Source organism: Arachis hypogaea, chromosome 11 (assembly GCF_003086295.3).
Source record: "Arachis hypogaea cultivar Tifrunner chromosome 11, arahy.Tifrunner.gnm2.J5K5, whole genome shotgun sequence".
Taxonomy (NCBI): domain Eukaryota; kingdom Viridiplantae; phylum Streptophyta; class Magnoliopsida; order Fabales; family Fabaceae; genus Arachis; species Arachis hypogaea.
The window spans coordinates 3,445,276-3,466,711 of record NC_092046.1 but is presented as its reverse complement, the minus strand read 5'-3'; the positions used below and the strand labels follow the sequence as shown (position 1 = coordinate 3,466,711).

The 21,436-nt window shown below is 32.1% G+C and overlaps 3 protein-coding genes across 3 annotated transcripts; 1 reads left to right on the top strand and 2 right to left on the bottom strand.

Moving 5' to 3' along the window:
• On the top strand, positions 1 to 2,512 carry LOC112719923 (uncharacterized). The gene is made up of 2 exons (XM_025770662.3): positions 1 to 177; positions 2,006 to 2,512. Exon 2 carries the CDS (start codon positions 2,046 to 2,048, stop codon positions 2,331 to 2,333), a length of 288 nt encoding a protein of 95 aa, XP_025626447.1. The 5' UTR covers positions 1 to 177; positions 2,006 to 2,045; the 3' UTR covers positions 2,334 to 2,512.
• Positions 2,513 to 3,196: 684 nt separating this feature from the next.
• LOC112719920 (tetrahydroanabasine acetyltransferase-like) lies at positions 3,197 to 5,021 on the bottom strand. Its single transcript, XM_025770660.3, has one exon. The coding sequence runs from the start codon at positions 4,908 to 4,910 to the stop codon at positions 3,489 to 3,491; it is 1,422 nt and encodes a 473-aa protein (XP_025626445.1). The 5' UTR covers positions 4,911 to 5,021; the 3' UTR covers positions 3,197 to 3,488.
• A 12,315-nt stretch (positions 5,022 to 17,336) lies between these two features.
• Positions 17,337 to 20,014, bottom strand: LOC112719916 (uncharacterized). The gene is made up of 6 exons (XM_025770653.3): positions 19,235 to 20,014; positions 18,993 to 19,149; positions 18,656 to 18,739; positions 18,406 to 18,513; positions 17,923 to 18,192; positions 17,337 to 17,652 (listed from the first exon to the last, which is right to left on the bottom strand). Exons 1-6 carry the CDS (start codon positions 19,708 to 19,710, stop codon positions 17,554 to 17,556), a joined length of 1,194 nt encoding a protein of 397 aa, XP_025626438.1. The 5' UTR covers positions 19,711 to 20,014; the 3' UTR covers positions 17,337 to 17,553.
• Between the last annotated feature and the right edge of the window lie 1,422 nt (positions 20,015 to 21,436).

The window sequence follows — 21,436 nt, the reverse complement described above, 5'->3', positions numbered from 1 at the left end:
TAGCTACCGCCACAAAAAGAGAGCGACAAAATTCACCTATCTCTGCCAGAATTCAATGCAGGTCTTTGCATAACGGAATCACCAGCTGTCGCCATTGTTGAAAAGGAAGCATTGCTCTTGTCGCCACCGCCGAAGGAGATCCGCCGCTCCTTTTTGCTTGGTTCAACAAAATCGCAGGTTCTTAATCTCTTCCTTGGTTGTTTTTTGCCGTTACTTGAATATGATAGTGAAGGAAAAGAGCCTTCTGTAAATTTGATTATATTTTTAGACAACCAAAAAAGCAGAAATTAGGATGACGAAATCGGAAACTAGGTTTAATTAATTATGTGATTTGGATTTTTCTTGTGAGTTTGGAAGTGCTTTTGTGGTTAATTGATGGGTAAACTGAGTCTCAGTCTTGCCTTACTAGCTGCATTTTTTTAATTCGTTGAGGAAAATACTGCACGTCTGAATGTTTCTGAAGCTTGGGAATAGACTTCTCAAATGGATTAAGTTGATTTATTGTGGCTTGGAATTGGTTGTTGTTGGATCTGAATTGAGGTTAAGGGCACTCTTTTATATGTTATGATGAAAATAGCAAGTCGAGTTTGAGCGAGAATGGCAGAAGTTTGAGTCTGCTTCAAGTTTAAAGGCATTGCTTGGCGAGCCAATCAACAATTTGATGAAATTGGAGAATCTGAGCAGATCGGAGTTTGTGATTGGTTAATCGTGTATTAGGATTGAAAAGGGTAGGTTGGATCCTTAATTTAGTGTTCCCAAAGGTCTGGAATCAACTTGAGTTAGTAGGTTGTTAAACAGTGTTGTTCAAGTTCTGGTTTCTCCGCAGAATTAAGTGCAGGGACAGCAACTTGTGGAACCTATATCTCGCTGCACAGACCACATTTCTGTGTGGGACCAAATTTGGGTGAAAGCTAGTTGTGTCTAGTGTATGGTCACCAAATTCGGGAGTATTTCAATCTCTGTAAGATTAGATTTGAGTTTTGGAAGAAGAACTGCCAGACTTGATTCTGAATTTCTTCAATAATGGGACAGCTAACTGCTAAAATTTATAATTAAGTCTATAAAGCTTGAAAACATACGAGACTAAAACAAGTGTGAATTTTAGTACCTCTAGTTGTCCCCACCAAATTTTAGCTCATTTAGAGGTCTTTAGAATTTATGGTGATTTTTGGAAGAAAGTGACAGTGCAGTTTTTCTGCTGCAGGGCAGTTTCAGTAATTTCCCTTTATCTAAATATGTAGCACCTAAAAATTCACGATTCTTGAATCGTTGGCAAGCTTGTTTGAATACGGAGGTGTTGATATGAAAGTTTGCACATTCTCGATGTCGTTTGCCCTGGTTTCATTAGCAAGTTTCTCGTGCATTAGCGGTTAAATGCCCGTTTTTACTCTGATGTGTATAAGTTCGATTTGAGTTGGCCTTAGTAATTCTGATATTTTGATGTTACTTTGGTGATTAGAGGCTGTTAAGAGATTTGGGGATGAGTCTTAGGCCTAGTGACAAGAGTTTGCTGTTAAGAGGTTGTTCACTAAAAGTACCATTTGGTCAATGTCAGTTCGCTGGACTTTTCTTGTAATTTTGAAATGCTTTTGAAGCTGCTAGTTATTCCCGTTCTCACTCTCAATCTAGTTGTGCCCACCAAGCCCATCCAAATCTAACCCAAAATCTCGCAAATACTGCACTGTCTTAACCTCAATTGACACCCTTCAATTTCAATTTTAATTTCTTTGTTCTCTTCCTCTTGGAATCCTAATCAGTAGCCACAGTCCTACTCCTATACTCACTAGTCGCTCCAATTGCATTTTACTTCTGCCATTGTTGCTGGTGCTCTCCACTGCGTTGCTGTCTGTTGGTGTTCATTTTTCGAACTCTCCGTAGTCCTATGCTCATTATCCACTCTTTGATGTAACGTTGCCCACAACAAGGGTGGACCAACGAATGCCAGCTGTTGTTTCTTTACTGTTGATGCTGTGAACTAATAAGGATTGTTCTTCTTTCTTGACAGAACTGAATTCAACAACTTAGCTATTGTCAGACACGACAAGATGCGAGTTCAGAGACTTTCAGGAATGCAGAAGCAAGTGCTCAGCTTATATAGAGGATTTCTTCGTGTCGCCCGATCCAAATCTGATAAAGAACGACACAAGATAGAGTCGATAATATCAGAAGAGTTCCGCCGAAATTCCACGGAAGTAGACCGGAAGAATTTTCAATACATTGAGTACTTACTCCGTCGTGGCAAGAAACAGCTTGATCAGCTTAGAAGCCCTGGCACCACTGGGTTAACTTCATTAGAAGTTGATTTGTCTAGAACCAACAAGACTAACTCTTAAAGTAAGGATTAGAATGCATGTCATTTGTTATTACCAAAGAAATATATTTGTAATCATGTTTTAACATCATATACTAATTTTAACAAAATATTTAATTGTAATTTCATGCTATAGATTTGCACATATTAATTACCAAAATATTTAATGGTAATTTCATGCTATAAATTGTTTGCACATTAGACACTTTCCCAAACTTTAAAGGCCCATGCAAATGCTTAGCTTGAAGCTATACTAGGATACTTATATAATTAATTGTATATCAAATTTCATAATTAGAAATGTTACAAAGCCAATGATTTTTGGCCAGTAGTGAACTAATATACTAGATTTTTTTTATATTTTATTAGTTTTTTACACACGCATATACACATAATTTAATATCATTTGTACTCATATTATACGGTCTGTAGTCTGTACACAGATTGATAGAGAAAAGAAGCATTATTGTTGATATTGTTAATACCATGCAAGGTTATCCTCCTATGGATATTGGCTCTTTATATCTTAGGGAGGTTTGTGATATTCTCGCTCTTGGAATATTTTCTCTTGATTTTAGATCTCCGGTTCCATAACCCAAGAAAGTGGTGTTGTGAGGAGAATTCATTTTCTCGGTTATGGCTTGAGATTAATGGTGTTCAACCTTGAAGGCTATTACTGGAATTTGGTGTTCATGTGTTGATTTTGATGAAAAATAGCTTCTAGAAGGTTCCTTGCTGTTAAAGCATGCTTTTTTTGAATATGGGTGAATTTTCTTATGTGGTTAGGGTTCTTGAAAGCTCGGTATGGCCTTCAGAGCCCTTATCTCTTTTAAGCCACAAGGTGTTTCAGCCTTGTCGTCTTGATGTATGCAAGCAATTCTAATGTAGCTCTTGATAAGATATTGAACTTTTATTCCAGACAAAAAGTATTACAAACGTTCAAGGCAACATTAGGAAGAAGAAAAGACCCACAATCACTAGCACGAATCAAACATGAAACACATTTGATTATCATAATTATATATGTATTTATTTTACATTATAGACATCACACCATCAATTTATTTATTATTATTTATCACTAGATGAGAGGTGATTGTAGACACCATAGATTTTGCATGCATGATGAACACACCAAGCACCCTTTATTATTGTTGTTGTTGTTGTTGCCCATAATCTATGGTTTAACAAGCATGAGAGCTTCCATCTCCTCCTTGAACATGGGCATAGCATCATTAGGTAGAGAAACAAAGATTCTAACACCTCCATTCATTGAAGGATCCAAGTCACTAGGAGGTGAAAAAATGCACACTCCAACTGTCCCAAACATGTTGCATGGTGCCGGTACCATGTTCACTGGCTTAGCCCACCCTTTGTTCATGTTTTCCAACATACCCAAGTGCATCCAACTAGACAAAACCATAGATGCACCGATACCTTGATAATCAAAGTGCTCTATTTTTGTCTCTTTTGTGTCAATAGCATTCCTAATATACTCCTTTGAGAAACCAAGCTTCTTAGTCTCTTTGATCATCTTCACCACATGTGAGAGTGGCTTTTCATTGAGTTCCTTTACTGTTAGCACAACTTTTGGGTCCACAAAAGCATTCCCATAATACCCTTCAGGCAAAGGAGGAATCAAGGAGTGATTCCTTCTTAACCCTACAACAATAGCCAATGAAGTTTTTCCATCATAGTTGAGTTTCAAAGCTCTAGTTCTTGACCTCCAAACATAAGCACCAAGGGCTTCAAAACTTGTAAAGCTTTCACCCTCCAAAGAGTAATCAATATTATTGCTATAACTTATTTCCTTCAATAAACTCTTTTTGAGTCTTTTTATGCTCTCACTATCCACCTTAAAACATTCATGCACGAGAGTTTTGGTGGGCAAGTAAGGTGAAACCGCGGCCGACGCCTCATCCATGGGACTTAGCAATGGATGTTCAGTAATTGACCCATTTAGCCTTTCCCTCTCCCACACAGGTTTCACAGATGGCTCGCTTTTTCCGCTCGCGAGTTCAGCCATGGCTTGAAAGAATTGAGATCCTCCAATTCCATCAAAAACAGCATGTGATGCGCCTATTCCAACTGTGAACCCGCCACAGAGAAACTTGGTCACCTTTATTCCCAAGGGATATTGGTAACCATTTTCATCATCATCTTCATGAAAAGGATTATCAAAAGCCAAGTGTTTTGCATTTTCAGTGTCACTACCATCAAGGTAGTGAAGGCAAGAAAGCTTGCAATTTGCAATGGATTCCACAAATGGAACTCCATATGCATTGCAATGGATTCTAAGTTTCCCATCAGCATGTTTTACAAGCCTTCCAGCAAGAGGGTAGTAATAGAACAAAGCCTTGGAGAGTGCTTCTTTGATCACAAGTGCAGGGTCATTTTGGGCATTTTGAGGATCATCAATAAGAATAGTGTTATTTGGTGGTTTAAATATGTGAATGGTTTGACATAGACTATTAAGTTCTGGTCTATTATCAATTGTGGATAGAGAGATTACAGATGAAGGAGTTGGTTTTGATGGCTTTACAAAGATAACATCTTCCATGCTAACCTTAAGGTCAAGGAATGGTTTTTCATATCCCATAGAGATAGAATATATTTAGTTGTTTTGTATGTGTTACACTATGTGTGAGTTTGAGATGGGTAGGATAATATATGGCCAATGCTTCTTCATGTATTTATAGAATTTGCGTTGTATGTGCATGTGTGTGTGAGAGAGAACTTACTAATAATGAACAAGAATGGAAGATGTTGATAATCTTAAAACATGGTTATTTAAATTGTTTGATCTTCTAAAGCTTTATTCTAATATATTAAACACATGAGAACACAATTGTTTTTTTTCTTTCTTATCCTTCATTTTAAATGCTTTGTAACCTTTGGTAATAACAATGGTTTAACCCAACATATAGGACTGTAAGTAGATCAAGTTAGATTATAATTTAGTTCAAGTTTGATTCTTTAGGGTAGCGTTTGGTGGAGAGACAGAGACGAAAAGACTGAGATTGAGAGACAGAGACTAAGAGACAGAGATTGAAATAAATTTCAATATTCTGTTTGGTGCAAAATTGGAGACATAAATTGAAACAAAAATAAAACTCTAATTTAATTTCCACAAAGGGCAAAATTGAAATTAATTAATTGAAATGAGGGTATTTTAAGTATAAAATGTTATTAAAATTTTAGTCTTCATCTCTAAAAATTTTAGTCCTCTGTGTCTCCACTTTTTGGAGGTACTGAAATACTGAAATTTTAGAAACAGACAAAAATTTTAGTACCAGTCTCTGAATCAACAAATATGATACTAAGTCTCAGTCTCTCAATCTCTGTCTCAATACCTCAAAACAAACGCTATCTAACAATTTGATAAACCAATGAGTTCATGAATTTATGAGCCAAGCTTAATATGAATTTGAGCTTATATATATTATGTATTTTTATTTTTAATTTGTAATAATAATTTATAATTTTACACAAACACATAATTATAATATTCAAATTTGTTAGTGATTTTTTTTTTCATATCTAAATTGTAATATTTTTTTATTTTATTGTAGATTGAATAAATAATAAGTCTTGTTAAATTATTTATAATAGAAGACAATAACATTCTATATATTAATGATTTGAATAAAGTATTATATTAATCTCTAACATTTGAAATAAGTCCTAATTTCATTCCTAATATTTGAAACGTTTTATTTTTATTCTTAAATATTTATATCATATATTTTAATCTTCTGATCAAAATAACAAAATTCTTTCAAAAATACTTTCATCCATTATGATTTTCCGAAAATCGTAATTATATGGTCACAATGGTTGTTATAGTAATTTGAGAGCAAACGCAACAGAATAATAAGAAAAAGAGATAAAGATAAACAGAAAAACGTATTTCTGAAAGAAAAAAATTTTAATTGACCAAAGAACAAAAATAAGACGAAATGAAATATTTAAGATAAAAATCAATCATCATTGCTCTAAAATCTAAGAAAAAATATTTATATTGGTGATCATTGTAGGATTGATTTTACTTACTCGTTTAAACTTTTTTGGACTAAATAAAATAGTTTAATATGTTAAGAATCAAACTATAATTTAGCCCAAATATTTAAGATTAAAATAATATTTTATTTTTTATTTTTCATTTTTAAAATTAAAAAATATTATTAAATAGGAAAGCAACACAACCGACATAATCATAAAAACCATATATAGGCACCATAATTTTAGCTAACATATATTTTAATGGCACAACTTAAAATTATTATTAGTAAAATGTTTTAAATTTTTTATTTTAATAAAGGTTAAATTATATAGTTGGTCCATACACTTTCAGTGAAATTGCAAATTGGTCCCTACACTTGAAAAGTTTGTAATTGGATCTCTAAAGAAAATTAAAATTTGCAATTTAGTCCCTGTTGGTCAAAAAGTGTTGATTTAACAGAATATTTTCAGAATATGTTGAGAATATTCTGTTAAAATAGAGAATATACTGAGAATATTCTGTTAAATTAAGCACTTTTTGAACGACGGAGACTAAATTACAAATTTTAATTATCTTTAAGGACTCAATTACAAACTTTTAAAGTATAGGGACCAATTTGCAATTTCACTGAAAGTGTAGGAACCAACTGTGTAATTTAACCTTTAATAAATACATAATAGTTACATTGAAAACTAAATTTTGTATATTTTTTTATAATAACTTTTTAATTAATAATTTTAATGTCTTTACGGCATATCTTTAACTAAACTCCTTTTTATAAATAAAATCAATTTTTAATTAATCAAATCGGAAAGTGAACTTAATTTTCGTGAATCTGAGTTAAATTTGACCTAAGTCAACTCCACTAAACTCAGTTCCAATCCTAGTAACATGCAATTTTATAAGACTAATGAGTGAATTGGTAGAAGTCTTTCTTTCTAATCAGCTTCACGTAAAGTCCTACTAACACATGAATATTATATTCTTATTATTTAGCTTGTAATTGCTCTATGACCAAGACGTACAACATGTATAGATCTTTCATCATTGTTTATACCCCCCTCCCCCCTTTTCTTTTAATGTCATAACAGTTCCTAACTAAACAACCAGACTGCATTCACCAATGATAAGTAATTAGAGATCAGAGGGTCACGTAGAGTTCCTTAATTATTAGTGATAATAAACAGAAATGATGTTGAAAATGTTCTCTATAAAACGACAAAACAAAGCGCACATGATACACATCCTTGGATTTAGAACATGTGATATATGTGATATATAAGTGAATAATGATGATAATCACTACCTCTGTGTGTGTGTGTGGCGGAAATTTGATCCATTTGATAATGGTACCAAAAAGTTGACGGGATACAAACATATGATATATCCTCAATATAAGTTCAAGTCTGAAAAATTGATAGTGGTGATATAGCTAGTGCTCCATTTTGTTTGTATCATCGTTGGGTGCAAGCAACGGTTCATCGTATTATTGTAGAACAAATCCTGAAACTTGATATAGTTATGGAATTTCCCAACAAAATCAGAAAAAGATGAAAAAACCAATTAAATAAAGAAAGAAATTGAGAATTAAAATAAAGTAGTTCAACAATACAATGACTAAATTCTAATAATGGTCCATGAGATTTAAGGTATTTATCGTTTTAGTCTTTTAGATTCAAAATTCACTAATATTTGAGATTTAGCTCCAGGCACGCACTACAGTAGTCTCTGAACTCTTCTTGACATTGAGTCAATAAACAAAGTGTTGAGCTAGCTCTAAATTGCCATATTCGACAAAATTAAATAACGACGTTTTATTTTAGTGCTTAAACAAGGTAAAAATAAAGTCATTTTAGAGAATGAGAGGAGATAATACAAATTACGTATCATATAAATTCTTCTTCGTCTTTTTGTTTTTTGTCTTATTTAAACGACAAACGAAATAGCGTTGTTTAATCCGGGATACAGTCTGACAAGTTAAAATCAATTTAGCATTTTGTTCACCAACTCAATACTAGAAAGGGTTTAACTACTAATATGATGTCTAAATTTAGATCTTGGGGTCAATACAGTAAATTTTAAATTTAAAAGATTAAAATAATAAAAATCGTGAATCTAAAAGACAATTATAAAAATTTAGTTATAATAATATATATATATATATTTTAAATTAAAAATTTAATAAAATTATAGTGATGAACGAAACCATTAAAGCTAACAAAAAAAATCATTCACGCAGTACAGCTTACACCTCTCTAGTCTTTAGTTGACCAAGATAGTCAAGATACACTCTTCCCATTTTATTGAGAATAATTCACTAAATTAGTTTTCAATAATTTTGATTTTGGATAAATTAGTTTTTAACAAAAAAATTAACAAATTGATCTTAATTTTTAGAATATTAGGCAAATTAATTTCTAATAAAATAAAATAACAAGTTAGTTATTTAATATGAAGTACAGACAATTTGAGTTGTCGTGTTTGCGTGTCGGACACATTTTGGACACGATATTTATCGACAATCGTCCGACACACATGTCTGTCGTATTCAATCGTGTCTTAATAAAAAATAAAAAAATATTCTCTAAATACATTTAAACACACCTAAATATCATTACGTGTCAGCGTATTCAGCCTTATTCTTAACATGTATTCTTGAAAATTGAAATGAGTTTAGAAATAATATATATTATTATTTATTAAAATAAAAAATATTTTAAATACTTTTATATAGTTAAAAAAAGACATTAAAACCAATTAAAAGATTATTTTATATTTTAATACTAATATAATATCAAGAATTCATTGTAATTTATATAAAAAATACTTTATATTTTATATATATATCATGTCCCCATATCTTATAAGATTTTAAAATTCATGTGTCTAGATATCCTATATCGTGTCGTGTCCTGTATCCATGTCAGTGTCCGTACATCATAGGTTATTTATTTTTAAAAATTTAAATAGCTTAACTAATTTTCCTGTGAAAAATGTTAGAAACACATTAAATTTTATTATTTTTAGCCATCATTTTTAGTTAGTTATTAACCAAATTTCTTTAATTCAATAATTTAATAACATAATTTAGCCTACATTTTTAAATATTAATAATTAATTGATGACAAACCCTAAATTCTAAATCCAAAGTAATTACATTTTATAGTTATAAGTTACCTTAGACTCATCGTAGTTGTTAAAATTAGACCATATCTATCAAAAATTCAGCAAATCGATAGTCCAGCAGTTTAGTTAGCCATTTAGACCAAAGTTGCTGTTGTTATATTTAGTGTTTTATATATTATTTTAAAGTTTTTGACTAAATTATAATTTCTATATTTATTTAATTAAACTTAAGTGATGTAAATTATTTTGTTATCATTTAATAAAAATATTCTATTTCTTTGTTTTATATTTGAGTTCTCATTTTTAATATAATTTTATATATTTATTTAATTATTATCAAATTAAACAATTAATATAATTAAACGTTTCAATCGAACCGTTAAACCAATAATCAGTAACTTAGCCGAATCTATTATATATATTGTTGGTACAATTCTCATATGTATGATAAAACTCAGACACATTTGTCTTGTTTTTTTCGTTAAGTTTCTCACACTTAACCAAGCCAACAATCAAAGTAGCAGAGAACAAAAGTGATAACTAAGGGTGTATTTGGTTTAGCATTTGGAGTATTAAACACACGTTTAATTTTATTTTAAGTTTTACTATAACTTATTTTGATAATAAAAATAATTGTCAAACATAAATTATATTAATATCAACTTACTTTTAATTAAAATCAATTTTATAAAATTAATTTTATACAAATTACTATTTACAAACATTAATCCAAATACATTAAGTTGAGTGTATCTGTGGTCATAGTCGATCCAAGCACTAAAAATGAGATGAAATTAGAGATGTCAACAGGATAGGATGGGGGCGGGGATGCCTCTTTGCTCTTCATCCCTGCCCCCAGATTTACTCTCCATCTCCATTTTTGTTTCCCGCCGTAGAGGAATATTGCTTTCCATTCTCATTTTTTACGGGACTCCATTTTTGCGGGGACCCCATTCTCCATCTATCTGATAGTTCTAACTAATTATTAATTTCCATATAAATAGAGCTGCAAGTATCCATCCTATACAAAAACAGCAAGATTTTATACCAAAAAAAAAGTCTAAACGATAAGATGGTGACTTCTTTCGAAATGACGCAGTGGGGGACGCAACAGTGAGCCAGAAGACAGAGCAGTGGACAAGGTGGGAGATGCGGCAACAGAAAGAAAAATGGACACGTCGACAGAGTTACGAAAAGAGAGGTCGCAAATAGAGAGCACAACGCGATGAAGGTGATGGCACCATGAGGTGTAACGATGCGGTGAGAAGGGAGAGTGGCAACGGAGTGGCTGCAGAGAGGTTGGATGGAGTATGGATAGCATTAGGAATCTCTGAATTGAATAAGGATTATACAAATGAGGATTAGGAGTTTTGGGTTTATGTGTGTGTAAATAAACTATTAAGGACAATTCAATAAATTTATGAATTTCGAGAATTAGCGAGGATGGGGTGGGGATTCCAGCTCGAGTCCCTGCGCTTGTCTCGAGGAAATTTCGTCCCCCATCCCCATCTCCATCTCCGTGGAGAAAATTTCCCACAGCCGGATCCCCATTCGAGGCAGTCCCCGCAGGGATCCCTGCATCTCAAAAAATTTTGCCATCCCTAGATGAAATATACCTCCATATAGTATTTATTAACTTTACAATAATATAAAACAAAAAATTACAAACAAAAACTACAAAAGGTAATTATATTTTATAGAATTGTGCATTTTAAAAAATATTTTTGCTAGTCGAAATAATTATTTTCAAAAGATTAAGCTGATTTGAAAAGTTGGTAAAGTGTCGAGATGGAAGTAGGAACTAAAAGAGATACATGTGCAAGCATTAAGTGGAGATTATTTGGCACAGATTCGATTTCGATACTTTGGTAAAATCGAGCAGTTACTCAATTGGAGAATCGAGCAGTTACACGAATGAAAGGGATCGAAGGCTTTCTTTGAATTAAGGATTTGTTGGTAACGCTCTTGGGAAAAAGAGTGTGAACGATTACCTTAATCTCCGCACGCAAAGGGGTACAAATTCTTTAATGATCAGTTATGGAAAGAGGACTATAAATAACAGGAAGCAGTACGGCACAGGGGTTAGAACTTTTCTCCAGAAATATACTCAAACATACTTATATCCCAATGAATGTATGCGTCTCCATTCGATTTTGATTTCTGTAGAGTTCCTTCCATTGTCTTTACTTTTCAATTTTACAATTTCTGTAAACTTTATCTTTTCCAGTTCAATGTATCTTCAGAGCATATTTTAATTTCATTGTCAAATTTATATTTTAGCACTTTTATTTTTCATGTCAAAAGTCTTTTGACCCAGTCGAAGGCATTTTAATTGCTTTATTTAAAATTCAATGTAAACTATTTTAATTTTAGTCATTTTTACTTTTTGAAATATTTATTTTACACTTTTTCTGTCTTTTGTACCTTTTGAATTCATTTCCCTTTTAATGCTCATCTAATTCAAGGATCTTTGATGTACTTATAGAAAAATTGGTATCTACAAAAGAGGAGTAAGTTTCGCTTCCCGATCATCAGAATCGAACCACCGTCAATTTGTTAAAAATCGATGAAACAATTTTAAAGGAAAAAAAAACAAACTAAACGAGGAGTACTCAACAGCTAATTAGCTATGTTGAGTATAGCAGCATCAGCCCGGCCTCTCACTGCGAGTTCCTGTTTGGTCTTTTTTATTGCGTTTTATGTGGTTGTGCTTCTTCACATGGGCTGCTCATCACAAGGCTCATGAATACAAAAAATAGTGTGATAATTAGGCAATGCAACTACCAGTTATGAGCATTTGCTAGGTCAAAAGTTTTGAAGGGGACCTAAGCTGATGGTGCATTTGGGTATGTGGTGGGTATACGAGGTGCACGAAGGATGCTAATAATGGAACCTTGTATTTGACAACCAAGAATAAAAAAAGGAACCTTGTATTTTGCTATTTGCCTTGTAAGAAGATGCTAATTATTCTATTTGATATTCAAATAGAACAATTAAATAAACGTGGTAAAATTATAAAGAGCTATAAAATAATTAAATTTTAGAAATTCTATTTGACAACTCAATTATCTATTTCAACCTTTTCATTGGTTGTCTGATATAATTTTAAATGCGTTGTGTAAAAGAAAATAAAAATTACTTTGAAATGGTCATAAAATTATTTTTTTTAAAAAAAATTAAATTAATAAAAATATATATAAATAATTATATCTCTAATATATTTTTTCATACAAGAACCTTTTTTTTTAGTTTGCACAAATTTTTATATCAATAGTACTAAAAGACTAATAGATTTTATTATTTTTTATTATCAATTAGCTAGCATTATATTTTTGTACACAAATTCAATAAAAGTTTAAATACAACATAATATTAAAGACTTAATGTTGGCTAAACATTAGCTAAAATTTGTTCAAATTAATGGCCACCGAGACTTTTTTTTTTTTTTCATATAGGACTTTTTTTTTAAGAGTAAAACCTCTAAATAGGTCCTAAGAATTTGGATATAAGTCAAATTTATTCTTGACAAAGATTAATTAGGTTGGAGCTCTTCAACCTTTTATGCCGTTAGTCAATTCTACTTGTTAAAGACGAATTTGTCTTATATCCAAATTCTTGAAAATTTATTTGTGGCATTACTCATCTTTTTATTTGTTTTATGCTTTTTTTTTTTAATCAACAAGGATCGACTCTAATATCAAATATTTAGAACTAATTAATCAAATTCTTATTAAGTTACACTATTTTTGTTTTTTGTTGGAGCTTCAAGAACTTAAAATAGCAAAAAAAAAAAAAGGAATAGGAAATTTTAAGAAACTAAAGTAACAAAACAAGAAATTATAAATTAAACACTACAATTAAATAAATTTAAACTTAGGATTAGAAAAAAAATTAATAAAACTCTTGAATTCTAGAGAAAAATTAAAATTTCTTTATCTAAAATTTAATGTCTCAAAATTTAAAAAAAAAAAAGAAAAAAATGAGTGTGTATAAATTGTGTCTTCTTCCCTTGATTTTGGCTTCTAAATTTGGATTTTTTGGAGTTTTAGGGCCTTTGAGAAGCCAAAAAATAAGTATTAGCGTGCTTTATTAAACCTAATACATAGGTGCATCTCGCTATAGCGAGAATCTCGCTCAAGCGAGAGGAAAGTTCGTTAGCTCGCTATAACAAGGGTCTAGCCAACCAAACTTTCAAATTATTTTTTGAATTTGTTTTTCTTGTTCAATTTTTTTCGATTTTTTGAGGTTATTGATGTGTCTTAACCCTAAAACACTTAAATAAATTTGATGACAGCATCAAATATCATATAATAATTAAGAGCATAAAAAGTATATTTTTCACGTATAACTTCATCAGAAGCAAAATTCAAAAAACTCAATAATTAATTGAACCAAAATTGTGTAAATTTGTTGTTAAACTTTATACTTTTTAACACAATTTAAAATAATAAAATGGAGTATATCACGGATAAAACCGAACTGCCTTACTATGCTCATGGAGAGGTTACTTTAGTTGACAGTTCTTCTGCTTTACCGAATTTTATGACTTTCTTTGCTTGGTTCTGTGCTAGGGGCAGCAGATTTTGTGAGTTGTAGTCATCAATTAGTCATCAATAGTATATTTAATGGTGTAAAATTTCATCTAATGGTGGAGAATCACTCATTTTCTTTTTGCTGGCTAAGTGCTAGCCAAATTTTAATAAATCTACTGGCCCCTAGACTTTCCCATTTTTTATACCTGCTGCAAATCTGGGTTTTTTTTGTCTATGTTATCCCCAACCCAACAGGTCAAAGACTAATCCATTGTGGTATTGAGCTCTATTTAAGGGTTTATCGCTGGCCAATGAGTTGCTGCATGCACAAGGCGGGATTCGAAGCCCCAACACTTGTTTAAGCGGACTAGTGAGCTAACCACTAGACCAACCCAACTTGGTTTGGGTTTTTAATTCTTAAAAACTTTCATGTGCAGGTCATGGCCTCTCAGTTTGAAGCCCATGCTGGCTTGGCATCCGGACGCAAGCCGTGAGTATCTACTATTTAGCCATATGCATTAAACAGCTCATCACAGTTTTACTCTGTTGTGAAACTATTTGTGTCACCTTAGAATGCAGTTGAAGATATAATATTGCAATTGTTCTAAGATATATATATTATGAAACTTTTACATATCTCATTCCAATCTTTTATGTTATACGATTCAGTCTTCTAACTTTTCCTTTCACAAACTTATGCGTGCCTCTTTGTTTGCTATGATTTAATACTGACATTGTTCTTGAACTGGCTTTGGATGCACAATATGATTGATTTTGCCTTCCCATATCTCTTGGCTCTTGCAGGTATGCATTTTTTGTTCCGTTGAGTAGTGTCACCTGTAATTAGATTCACATGTATTTTATTCTCTTACAATATGTGAATAAATAGGCTACAAAACTTTATAAACTAATTAGTGCTCCAAAACAAATTTATTTTTTAAAATTTGGTACATTGAACTTGTTTTGTAGTGATCACTGATAGTGATCAAGCACTGCAGCATGTTTAAAAGAAAAATAATAGCTGCTTGTGGTTTCGGATTTTGGTAGGCTAAAATTTATCGTATAATTTTAGAGGGTAAACTTAATACCCTTCTCTTCTTTATGTTATATATAGATTAATTATAATCATACTTGCTTATATATCATAACAATTATTTTTTTAACTATTTTTTCGTATAATTATGCAGGATAATTTTAGGGATGTTAATGAAGATTAATTAAGATGCTTATCATAATGGTTTATTGGCAAAGACTTTAATCAGAAGATACTTATGTAGGATACAATATTTTGATTTTTTGTCGTTTATTAATAGTAAACTTGGTCTCATGCATATTTTGATATGGGTGTATTTAATTTAGTGTGAGATATATGAATATTCAAAATTATGATCATCCCAATACTTTTGGTTTATTATAAATATATTTTGTTTAAGGATAATTTTTATTATTTAAAGAATATTGTATAGTATTATTATGTATTTATTTTTATTTTATAATGTTTGACTAATTTAATTAAAAATGCAGGATTATATATATAATCATACTGCTAAATATTAGGTTTTAGAAAAAAATTATTAAAATAATATATATATATATATATATATATATAAATAAATAAAAAAAACGATAAACATAAGGCTACGCTTATATAGAATAGCAAAAATAAGTGTAGTATGTTCTTTTGAATTCTGATGAGTGATGAAAAGCGTAGCTTTTGATTCTTAAGCGCATCACTTTAAAAGCAAGCGTAGCCTATCCTAAACTCCAAAAAATCAAAAATATAACTTTTGAGATAGAAAAGCGTAGTCTTTGAGAATAAGCAATCCCCACTAAAATGTCTCCAAAGCCAAATAACTATAGCCTTTGCCATCATTTTTTTTTAGCTACACAAGAGTAGTTGAATAAATAATTTTCTTGTAGTGTCAAAATAATAAGACAAGTTTGCATTTACACAATGACTTATATAGCAATTCTAGTCCAAGGAGACGCTCAAGCCGAATTGAAGAGAATAAAATCCTTCAAGACTCGATTAATTTCATGAAGGAAAACAGCAAAACTTTCCTTTGTAATGTAAGCATTGTTCCTGTTTGTAGTTAAATTTTTTGGGGTACTGATTGAATTAATAAAAGAATATTATTCTATTAAGTTTTTTAACACATTATGAGTATTCTTCAAATTCACCCTTGAAATTTAGATTGATACCAATCCGACTTCATAAATTTCAATTCGGGGTAGCATCCTAAATTTATCTTTGTTAACGACAAACTGAGTTGGCACATTAAGTTGGCACACTGTACGAATAAAAATGACATAATTTTATTGAAGCGATGGAAATTTCTCAGAATTATATCATAGAAGAGAGGAAGAATAACGAACGAGGGTTTTGTGTGAGAATGTTAATCTAAATATGATATGATATTGCTTTCTTGTCTAATTTATAAAGCCACAAAATGACATTTTCTCCATTTGTGTCATGTGGAAACTTAATGCGCCAACAGAGCAAGCTGTTAACGCAAACGAATACAAAGATTAACACGAGTTATGAATCAAATTTTAAAGATGTTTATTTGAGTAAATTTTAGGGATCATTTAAGATTGACGCAAATTTTAAGGGACATCTTAACACAAATGTTGAGTAAATTTTACTTTACATAAATTGTTGTTTACTTGTTCATCTTTTTGGACCTTTTGTTCATACACGTTATTTACTTTCCTTTTTTCTTTCAAAGAAGTGACATACACGGATGACATTGATAGAAATAGCAAAAATTAAAACATTTTACCTATAAAGAATTTTGCCGCATTTTGATGCTTATATACACGAATTTAACTCTAAAATTGACTACTTTTTAAACGCATAATCTAAAATTATTTAAGCTCATAAATTTGATTGAATGTTTGTGTAAAACTTTTTAGGTATCAAAACTAACTAAATATTTATGTTTCTTATTAAATTTGAATTTAGGTTTCATCTCTAATCAGTAATATGCAAAGAAACCACACATTGTTTATATATATAATTTATTAAGATTTAAACTTAATTGTCATTTATAAGTATCCCCATTTTTATAGAACTCGAGTTAAGGATTTGTTTGGCCCTCGTTCTTTTTTTAGGCTTAGCTGACAACACATTATGCATTTATGCTAATAGAAAAATGAATTGCAAACCAACTTGGGTTGGTCGAGTAGTCAGTTCACTCGTCCGCTTAAACAAGTGTTGGGAGTTCGAATCCCGCCTTGTGCATGCAACAACTCATTGGCCAGCGGCAGACCCTTAAATGGAGCTCCGATCCACGACGGATTAGTCCTTGGTCTGTCGGGTTAGGGGATACCGTGGGCAACCAAAAAAAAAAATGAATTGCAGTGAAGAAGAGAATAATAATGTGCAATAAAACATAATTTAGATACCAAGTGCATACATTAACCCAACCCATCACTTCTCAAAACTGAACACTGAAGAAGGAAAATTATGCATAATAATGATTCCATCACCAAGAAACAGATCATCATGCAAGTATTGGTAGCTATGACCAAAATCAAAGGTTTAAGTAGGGATGGAGATGGAAGTTTGAAACAAGGCATCATCCTAGAAAGTCATCACAGTTTAAAAACTGATCCCATAACAATTTTATGGTATCTTCAAGCATCTTTGAAATCAATGCTGTGTCAACCTTTTGCACCTGTTGGAAAGAGAGATGTATAGAATTGTAAATCAAATGATGGATTCACAGGTATCTTTCACTCAGGCACAAAGTAAATACTAGTAATGTCACTAATCATTCAGTGATTGTTCATGAGGCTCCTTTGTGAATTCTACAGTTGAAATAAGAGACAAGTACAATAACATGTTAAAAAATATTAAACTATAGTCTAAACTTTATAACCTAACAAATTCTGCAAATAGAAATCACTAGTCTTTTCTCCCATTTTGCCACAAATATTAATAATACCTGTAATGCAGAGACAATTCCTTTCAGTTTCAGGGAAACTTCAGATGCAGATTCACCAGTTGATGTCAGAAAATCAAATCGATCAGCATGTCTTGCCTTCAGCCTCAAGGAAGGACCTACATAAGCTTTAGTTATAGTGTGCCAGACCCCAATAACAGAAAACCTGTCTCCAGAAGATGCTTTCCCTAGGGGCCATCTCAAACCACCTTTCACATTTTCATCTAGGACTGCAGAATCAATCAACTTTTGAATGCATTGAATTTCATCATCCTGGAATAGGAGCACATACAGTAAGTTCAATTGCATTGTCTATGTTCCTTTTTTCTATTTGAGAAATGGATAAAAACTATGCTTTAGCAATTCAATTTGACATGTAATAAAAATAAAGGAAACAGGAGGATTGTGAAAACTATATAACCGAATTCTCTACACGAAAACATTGGCATGATGTAATCTATAGAAGTGAATAAAAACGACACTTACTTTTGGAGCTGCTATAATCCTTTTGGTGCATAGCATTAGTCTGAGATCAAGGTTCTTAGCAGGACAGGAGACATCTGTGACCATGTGGCGAACATAATTTAGTTCGACCTACAATTACAAGTGATATTTAATTTCCAACATGAGGATGAAAAAGGGATCAAATATACTGAAAGATGGAAATGGAAAAAAGCAAGTGTAACACGTTTTGCTAACATTTTCTAATCAACTAATCAAATCATAGACTTTTTACCTTGTAGAGCTTAAGCTTGTTTTGCTCCTTTATTATGCTACACTTGCAAGAAATAGTTGCTTCTGGTCGGTTGGCATCGGACAGCTAGATAATATAAGCAAGAAATTGGCAAGTGAATAGGAAACATGATCACAGCTTGCGCAGAAACTCGAAAAGAGAAAGTCTAGGGGGCCAGCACTTTTATGCACTTAACCAGCAAAAGAAAAGTGAGTAATCTTATACCGATAGATGTAATCTCACACCATTAAAAACACTAATCATGGCTAATTGATAACTACAAATCACAGGACTTGCTGACTGCATAGCACTCCTCTATATAGGGCATATATATATATACCTTCACAAGATACATGTCTTTTTCTGTATTATCAGGTTCAAGTCCAAGTTCAAGTGGCAACGAAGTGGTCATTTTCTCCATATAGGAGGCAGGAACACTTGTGTAAAACGATCTACGAAACTGTCGCATTGTGGGTCTTTCTTCTTGTGTAAAAGTACTGAAATATATTGTAACATTTACCACTCATATCAAGATATAAATATAACTAGTGTTAGCTTATGTGAACTTCATCTATTGCTTACCCGTGGAAGAGAATCTTGCCAAATCTTGCAACCAGGTAAGGCTTAATTTGTTCAGATTGGGGGTTTTGGGCCTTCATTTCAGTCCTCACGTTTTCGAAAGAAGAAAGCAAGTAGTCAATGGCTTTAGCTGCCACAATTTCCCAGGGGTTTCTTGTTGCATGTGTCCCTATAGTGTAACTTTGAGATTGATGCTGGGTGCTCTGAACTAAAATAAGTGGCTTTTGTTTGAAGTTGCAGTCAAAAGATTCCAAAGAAACGGGACGAAGTTGTAAAGAAGGGTGAAGCTGATTATCATCATGATCATGATCATGTGAAGAAACCACAAACCAATTGGAAAGAGCATCCTTTGAATAGATGCTTGACAAGTTCAATTTAGGGCTATGGCTGAATTGTCTCCGGCGAGGAGGCAACTCGGGTGAAGGTGAGGGTCTTTGGTTGTCCTTGGAGTGCCTCATGTGCGGAGGAACATAAGCCATTATTAATCTCTCAAGCAAACTAACAAGAGAATTTGCTAAGGACTGAGGACTATGAAAACGACACTAGATAGCACGTCTTTAAATAGAAGGAAAATCAATGAAAATGAAATGGATTATAATTTTCACCTTCATAGAGAGAGCAAGCAGGTGTCAGCACTCACAAAAATTGATTAGAACCGTCGCATGAGTGCCTTTTCCTTCTTTACACCTTACAAATACTTTACCTTCTCATTTTCTGTGCAAAATAACCGACTCATTTCATTTTTTTTTGTTTGTTTGAGGAATGCTATTTTAACATAGAAGTACATCATTGGTAGTTACCAACTATTAAGATAAGGATGTGTTACGGCCTGACCCAAGCAATTTACGGGTCGGCCCGACCCGAGTAACACCCGACTCGAATGGTTGGGGGCGAGACGCTCAGACTCCGATTCGGACACGCGTCTCCGACAGTTTCGTCACAACTGTGTAAGGGAAGCCTCGAAGGAAGTGGGCCTGTCCCTGCAGGGCCCACCTCTGACACGGTATAAATGGGAAAGGATCTACCCTTTCCCTAAGGTACGTCACATATCAACCACTCCCTTTTTCGCCTGCACACTTGACTGACTAGAACGTCAGAGTGTCTTTGCAGGTGACACCCCCTTTCACATCTGAAGAGGTCGGGACCTCGCCTACCCCAACCCGGAGACATACGACCAGACGGCTTTCCCTTTGTTGATTGGAATATTCACCCGATACGTCCGGTACCTGACCTATCGAACAGGATGAATGATGTGGATGACTTATTTTTTATGAGATTTAGTTTATCAAAGTGATTGCATTTAATTATATTTAAAAAATAAAGTTTTTTGTATTTATAAATAGTAACGTAATATAAAGCATATGAAACACACACAAGTAATAAAATACATTTTTTTAATATATTTTTTCTCTCTTTTTTTTTTATATATATTAATAAATATATGAATCATCTTTATTGAATTAATTATATTAATACTATAGAGTATTTTATTTATGCTTTTATTTTATATATCTTTTTTATTTTTTTCAACAACACTAACTACGAATACTTAGCATATCACGAATTCAATTTACCAAAACACCCTTAATCCGATAGGAGAAAACACATGAATATTATATTTTTTACACTGATATTTAAATTTATGGGAGGACATAGCATAAAGTCTACATAAGAGGCTATTTGTTAAAATGGTTAGCCGAACAAATTGAAACTGTTAAAACTACATAGTTTAAAATTTTAATTAATTAAAAATATTAAGTTATCCATAACTTATTCTATTTATTTCATATTTAAGTCCATACCAATTAATTCTCTAATTGTTTTCATTAAAAATGTTAAACCCCAACATTCTACGTTAAGGAAAATAGTAAAATACCAAAACTTAAACACTTTTTTTGATCAGGAAAACTTAAGTTTGAACATACGTTGTAGCCCTGAGAATATGGGCCTAGGGCCTTAGTTGATTGAGTTGAAGAAGGAGATGGGACGTTTTTTATTGCCATGAAGGAGATGCAGCCTTGAACGATGAGCTTGACATTTGCTATTATTGGTTCTGTGGTTTATTTGAGTGATGGTGGACGGGTGTTTGTTGGGGACCATTTTTTGGGTCAAATATAGTTAGGATCCCATTTATAAAGAAAGAAAATGTTGTAATTCATCACCACAGAAAAAGGGACTTCTTAATCAAACCCAAAAAAACAATAT

Bases quoted from the DNA above. Each gene is read 5' to 3' on its own strand.
- LOC112719916 (XM_025770653.3), bottom strand. From the start codon at position 19,710: ATGGCTTATGTTCCTCCGCACATGAGGCACTCCAAGGACAACCAAAGA. The intron at 19,150-19,234 runs GTAAGCAATAGA...AATATATTTCAG, and splicing joins GGCAAGATTCTCTTCCACGG to TACTTTTACACAAGAAGAAA. The intron at 17,653-17,922 runs GTATTATTAATA...TCTTTCCAACAG, and splicing joins GAATTGTCTCTGCATTACAG to GTGCAAAAGGTTGACACAGC.
- LOC112719920 (XM_025770660.3), bottom strand. From the start codon at position 4,910: ATGGGATATGAAAAACCATTCCTTGACCTTAAGGTTAGCATGGAAGAT.
- LOC112719923 (XM_025770662.3), top strand. From the start codon at position 2,046: ATGCGAGTTCAGAGACTTTCAGGAATGCAGAAGCAAGTGCTCAGCTTA.